This window comes from Palaemon carinicauda, chromosome 9 (assembly GCF_036898095.1).
Source record: "Palaemon carinicauda isolate YSFRI2023 chromosome 9, ASM3689809v2, whole genome shotgun sequence".
NCBI classification, from domain to species: domain Eukaryota; kingdom Metazoa; phylum Arthropoda; class Malacostraca; order Decapoda; family Palaemonidae; genus Palaemon; species Palaemon carinicauda.
Window position 1 is genome coordinate 17,386,717 of NC_090733.1, and position 7,367 is coordinate 17,394,083.

General features: G+C 39.1%; 1 protein-coding gene across 1 annotated transcript; it reads right to left on the reverse strand.

Annotated features, from left to right (window-relative positions):
• Positions 1-5,558: 5,558 nt before the first annotated feature.
• LOC137646289 (vacuolar protein-sorting-associated protein 36-like) lies at positions 5,559-6,079 on the reverse strand. Its single transcript, XM_068379400.1, has 2 exons — positions 5,919-6,079; positions 5,559-5,781 (listed from the first exon to the last, which is right to left on the reverse strand). Exons 1-2 carry the CDS (start codon positions 6,077-6,079, stop codon positions 5,559-5,561), a joined length of 384 nt encoding a protein of 127 aa, XP_068235501.1.
• Positions 6,080-7,367: the final 1,288 nt, after the last annotated feature.

The window sequence follows — 7,367 nt, forward strand, 5'->3', positions numbered from 1 at the left end:
ACTTCCCGCATTGGCACAACGAGTTCACGCAATGCAGATGGTGTCGTGCCGACTTGGCCACGCCATATAAAAACGAGGCTTCTCCAACCCGAGGATATTCTTGGATTGGCTGTGGAAGAGACAACAATGCTTACTGTCAGAGACTCCATTGCAAAGAGGAGAAGATACCTATACCTGGCAGCTGCTCTAGCCATTGTTGGAAAGCAGCAGAAAAAGCTGGCAGAGGAAGAAGATAAACAAAAGGCAACCCCACCTCGAAGAAAGATACAAAGGAAAGTGTGGGTCAGGGAATGGTTAAACAGAAGGCGCGAGTTTGGACAGTATGACAGTCTACTGACTGAACTCCACAAGAAAGATCAAAAGGGCTACAAAAATTACCTCAGAATCACACCTGACCTGTTCCAAGAGATGGTTGAGAAGTTAACCCCTCACCTGCAGAAGCAGTCCACCTTCATTAGGGAACCGCTTCAAGTTGGACTCAAGTTGGCTGCCACACTCCACTTTTAACCCTGGATAGGTACGGTCCTCGGACACCCCTTTAAGGGTATACTCGGACGCGAACGACCCCGACGCCAAAAAAAATTCTTGAAAAATCAGTTTTTGCAGTAACCTCCTTTTTTCTTTTGCCAAAAAAAACTTCAATGAATGCTTAAAACAACTGTAAAGATAAATACTACTCATCTGCAGAAAAACTATTTATTATAAATATTTTAAAAAATTAAGTAGAAAAAAAAAAAGACCTGACATAAAAATTCATAAAAAAAAGTTAATACATATATACACAAATCCTTTTAGGAATTGATTCTTGAATGTTTAGGACACATCTTGATGTATTTTGGATGAAGTCAGACCCATGGAGGTGAAGATCTGAAATGAGAAAAAAAGGGTATCTTTTTTTGGCCAAAAAAAATTGTCCAAATTTCATGAATTTTTTTGGGTACCCAAATGAAATAGGAAGTGGCTAATTTTTTTAGGGAATAAACATATGTTATCCTAAAATAGAAATATGTAAAAAAATCTTCATTATTTTGTAATTTACATTTATATCAGGGGCCATATCTAAAGGTAATTTTTTGAGTACTTGGAAATTTCGTAAAAAAATACATATATTTAATATATAATATGATATTTATGCAGGTAAAAATACACCAAAATATCACACATTCTATAGGGAACAAGAATATATATAGATAGGGCAGCTTACGCTTCGGATATGTCCACAAAATGGCCGCCAACCCCACTGACTCAGACTCCCTAATCTGCCACTTGAAATGTAGGAAGGGTATGTCAATTTCAAGGTGTTATTTACTAATCTAATTATTATTGGATATGCATAACAATTGTATGGTGGGTTGCTGGATAATTGTCGATTATTTTACGACTATAAAATTAAAATTCTGACCCAAAAAATTTTTTTTGAAGGGAAATAAAATCGAAAAAAAAAATGTAAAAGAATATTTTAGCTAAAAAAATTTGATGATATTCAATCAAAAAAAAAGTAAACAAAATTTTCCGACAAATAAACATCTAGAGGAATCATTACTCTGTGATAGTTCCTTAGTACGTAGTAATTTTGAAAGAATTGGGAAAAAACGAAAAAATGGCAATCACCGGAAAATCGAACACATACCTATATATACGCCATATCTGACTAAAAAAAAGATAGGCATGGGTAGCCAGATCATCTAGAAACACTTTCCAACACTATAAAAATATAAGTTTTGCGACACTACTTGCCAATTCCTTACGGTAACATGACTAAGCAAAAAAATGCAAAACAAATAAAAAGGGGCACTCGTGGAAAAATGGCCATTCTAATATACGGCATTTCAGAAAAAAAAATTTCAGCCACGTGCTAGGCAAACCATCAAGGCATATTTTCCGACAAATGAACATATAAATGAAATATTACTCTGTGATAGTTCCTTAGTACGTAGTAATTTTGAAAGAAATGGGAAAAAACGAAAAAATGGCAATCACAGGAAAATCGAACATATACTTATATATACGCCATATCTGGCTAAAAAAAAAATAGGCATGGGTAGCCAGATCATCTAGAAACACTTTCCAACACTATAAAAATATAAGTTTTGCGACACTACTTGCCAATTCCTTACGGTAACATGACTAAGCAAAAAAATGCAAAACAAATAAAAAGGGGCACTCGCGGAAAAATGCCCAACATTCTAATATACGGCATCTCAGATAAAAAAAAAAAGACATGCACGTGTTAGCCCAACCATCAAGGCACACTTTCTAACACAAACATGAAAAAAAAATCAATAATATACGGCAATTCCTTACTACGTAGTAAATTTTTACAAATATTGAAAAAAAAAACAGAAATTGGCAACCGCAGTTAAATACCCAATATACCAATAACTACGTCGTATCTGACAAAAACAAAATCACGCATGGGTAGCCAGATCATCTAGACACACTTTCCAACATTAAAAAAGCAAAAGTTTTACGACACTATTTCGCAATATCTTCCGGAAAAATGACTTGGCAAAAAAATTAAAAAAAATTAAAAAGGGACACTCGCGGTAAAATGCCCGACATTCTAATATACGACATCTCAGATAAAAAAAAAGACATGCACGTGTTAGCCCAACCATCAAGGCACACTTTCTAACACATAAACATGAAAAAAAAAATGAATAATATACAGCAATTTCTTACTACGTAGTAATTTTTACAAATATTGAAAAAAAAACAGAAATTGGTAACAGCAGTTAAATACCCAATATACCAATAACTACGTCGTATCTGACAAAAACAAAGTCATGCATGGGTAGCCAGATCATCTAGACACACTTTCCAACACTAAACAAGCAAAAGTTTTACGACACTATTTGGCAATATCTTACGGAAAAATGACTTGGCAAAAAAATGAAAAAAAATGAAAAAGGGGCACTCGCGGTAAAATAGTCCTCGTGGTGATGAACGACATTTTAACTAAAAAAAAAAACATGCACATGGTAGCCAAACAATCCACCAAGACTTTCCACAACTGATAACCTATACAAGTTGCACCATTCTACGACAATTTCATAATACGTAATAACTTTGATAATTATGCAAACTACCTCAGAAGGGTAAACTCGGACGCGAACGACCCCGACGCGTCTCAGAAATCGGGGAAGGAGTACAGCTACAGCAATGCACATCTGGACACTACTAGAGCGTGTAGGGGAGACACCTCCTGCAGGTCGATCACCCACAAATTCAGTCACAGGGGTGAGTCACGTGAGAAAAACCTGTTTTTTTTTTGACGCTCGGGGTCGCAAACGACCCACCGTACCTATCCAGGGTTAAGCCACTGGAAATTCCTATCAAAGTCTGCAGTACAGCTTCAGGGTTGAAGCAAGTACCATCTGCAAGTTCATACCCACGATATGTAAAGCCATCATCGCATTCTACAAGGACGAAGTGCTGCACTACCCCAAAACTGAAGAGGACTGGAAGGAAGTTGCTGCCAGGTTCAGTTCCAGATGGAATTACCACAACTGTCTGGGGGCTGTGGACAGAAAGCACATCGCCATAAAGAAGCCACGCAATGCTGGCTCTTGCTACTACAACTACAAGGGCTTCCACAGCATTGCACTGATGGCAGTGGCAGAAGCTACCTACAAGTTCCTCTATGTGGATGTTTGGGCAGAGGGTGGTGCATCGGATGGAGGAACATTGAGCAACTGTTCCCTGCATGATGCTGTAGAAGATAACAGAGCTGGAGTGCCTCAACCAGAACCACTCCCTAATGATGACCACCCAGTGCCCTATTCACTTCGTAGGGGATGTGGCCTTTGCTCTCCGAACCCGGATGATGAAACCATTCTCCCATCGGTCACAAGTCCTACGAGAACGCATATATAGCTACAGGTTGTCTCGTGCCTCACGTGTCGTGGAGAATGCCTTTGGAATAAGTCAAAGGTTCCGTTGCTTCTACATGACGATGCAGCAGAACCCCGACACCATCAACCTGATCACCATGTGTGCCTGGTTCTTGCACAACCTCATCCTCATCAGATACCCACACGCAATTTCAGAAGTGGACTACGAAGATCCGGACACACATGATCTGATTCCTGGTGGATGGAGTACTGAGCAACACCTGCAGGGGCTGGTGCCTCCAACCGGCCATCATACCCAGAAGGATACAAAGGATCAGCGAGACTACCCTTCACATTACTACAAGTCCCCTGCTGGTGCTGTCCCTTGGCAAGAAAGAATTGTAGTAGCTCCATGACCTGCATCCAGAGTTGATCCATTTTTTTAAATAAAAGAAATGTATCTTTTTCGTGTGTATTTTTTTGTTGCCCTTTATTTTTTTTTTTTTTTAATAAGAAAGCATTTTATTTACATTAAAACAGCAGACATCAAATATGTACAAGTATCACAGTCAAATTATTTACAAATATTTACAAGTGTCTCATCTCATCTCAGTCATTGTCCTTGCTGGTATTTTTTTTTTCTCTTTATTTTTTGGTTTATTTTCCTTTCCTTTTTGTTTTGTTTCTTATTTTTTTCGTGTTCATTTTCTTTCACTTTATTTTAAGGTTATACAGAAAAATAAGTGTTTTGAAATAAGAAATCATTTTATTTACATTAAAACAGCAAACATCAAAAAAAATTTTGGTTTATTTTCCTTTCCTTTTTTTTTATTTTGTTTTTTCGTTTCCATTTTCTTTAACTTTATTTTAAGATTATAGAGAAAATTAAGTGTTTTTAAAAAAGAAAGCATTTTATTTACATTAGAACAGCAAACATCAAATATGTACAATTATTACAGTCCAATTATTTACAAATATTTACAAGTGTTTTGAAATAAGAAATCATTTTATTTACATTAAAACAGCAAAAATCAAATTTTTTTGGGTTTATTTTTCTTTCCTTTTTATTATTTTTTTTGTTTCCATTTTCTTTCACTTTATTTCAAGGTTATACAGAAAAATAAGTGTTTGGAAATAAGAAATCATTTTATTTACATTAAAATAGCAAACATCAAATTTTTTTGGTTTATTTTTCTTTCCTTTTAATTAGTTTTTTTCGTTTCCATTTTCTTTCACTTTATTTTAAGGTTATACAGAAAAATAAGTGTTTGGAAATAAGAAATCATTTTATTTACATTAAAACAGCAAACATCAAAATTTTTTTTGGTTGATTTTTCTTTCCTTTCTATTATTTTTTGTTTCCATTTTCTTTCACTCTATTTTCAGGTTATACAGAAAAATGAGTGTTTTGAAATAGGAATTCATTTTATTTACATTAAAACAGCAAACATAAAAATTGTTTTGGTTTATTTTTCTTTCCTTTCCTATTATTTTTTCGTTTCAATTTTCTTTCTCTTAGTTTAAGGTTATAAAGAAAAATAATTGATTTGAGATAAGAAATCATTTTGTTTACATTATAACAGCAAACATCAAATATGTACAATTATTACGGTCCAATTATTTAAAAATATTTACTAGTGTTGTGAAATAAGAAAGCATTTTATTTACATTAAAACAGCAAACATCAAATATGTACAAGTATCACAGTCAAATTATTTACAAATATTAACAAGTGTTACATCTCATCTCAGTCTCTGTCCTTTTACCGCTGCGTGGGGATGATGCCTCCTGGACTGGTAGGGTGTTGAGTTCCTTGGAGGTATAGAGGGGTGAGGGTGACATGCCCTCTTCTAGGTTGCTGTCGACGGACCCGGGGTCAGGAGCAGGCAGCTGATTGGTGTCAGAGGTGTCTTGAATGTGGCTGACAGCGACGACAATGAAGATGTTGCTGAAGGAGCCTGGACAAGGGTGGGTGACGATAATGAAGTTGTTTGTGAAGGAGCCTGGACAAGGGTGGCTGACGGTGGAGTTGGCATCCCTGGTTGCCACTCCGTGGTACGGAGCCAGGAAGACTGGCCTGAATACTGTGGTGACTGGGGCGGCATCCAGGATGGATGACTGGCTGGACGATGCTGCTGCTGCTGCTCTGGCGGTTCCTGCGAGGTTGCTGGTTGAGGTGGATGCCAGAACTGCTGCTGCTGAGGGGGCTGCCAAGGTTGCTGCTGCTGTGGGCCTGGCCAAGTCATCATGATTGGTTGTTGATGTGGCTGCTGGAAGACCTAACGACGCTGCCTGTAGCGGTTTACAAGGTTGAGGTAATCTATCTGGAATTCCTGCCAGTAGTCCTCTGGGATGGCATGCATGTGGCCTTCCAGCAGGCACGAAAAATCGTGAACGATCATGTGCTGGCCGGTGAACGAGGTTCCCAAGGAATCTGCTTTGGACATGTTCTGAAACATACAAACATTGTTACAATTTAGTATAGCATTTCAATGCAACATATTGCACATTATGTGAAAAACAATGGATGAAACTGGAATACAATCTACATGTAGACATTGGGAATCTCATATTTTTCACTACAGTACTGATGTCCTTGTGGGACACCCAGGTGTCGCTGGGTGCGATGTCTGTTGTTGGGCAGGACCGCTTCCCCGTGCCCTTGTCCTCCCAGGTGCTAGTAGATGCTTGGCTGTGGGAACATGTGGACCTCACTTCATCATCGTCTCCATCGCTGACTGTCACTGCACCTGACTCTAAGCCAGTAAACTGCTCACTGGGGACTGTCTCTCCCCGGACGATGTGTTGTATGAGGAAAGACCATGTCTCCATGATCTGGTCCTCACGGGCACTCCTTTGGGTCTGGCCAGCTTCACTCTTCTCCTTTTTTATAAACTTCCCCACCCTGGTCGTCAAGTTCTTGTAACGCTTCTTGCATCGGGCACCAGTGGCAGGAGGCTCCAGCTGCTCTCCAAGTTGTTCCCACCGGCTGTTCTTGGCTACCACGTTAATCCACTCCTTGTGCTTCTTGTCAAACAGCATGGGGTTCTCCTTCACAAGGTCGGACAACCTAGTCTCTGCCTCTTCTGTCCAGCGGTAGTCAGGGATTTCTTTTTTCCACATCCGGACCTGCTTCTTCTGCTTCATCTCGTTCTCACTGGATGGCTGTCTCTGGCTTGTATCCTGCTGTGTCTCCGGGATCACGAGATTGAGACTTGATATTGATGAATGAGGAGAATTATCTCTATCAGCGGTCTCTGCCTCTAGCCTGTTGGCTTCTGGCCTTCTCCCCCTTCCTTTTGTCAGCTTGGTTTTAGGCATGTTGTCTCCTCTCTGGCGAGCTCTGGAATGGCGAGCAGTGTCCTCGAAGCTCTATATATACCCCCCACACCAACGCAAGCGCCACTGTCGCGGAGTAGTCGTGAACTAGCGTGAACTCGTGAACTGGTCGTGAACTGGCGTGAACTGGCATGAACTGGTTGTGAACTGGTCGTGAACTACTCATGCCATGTGCAAACTGTTCGTGAAGTGCGT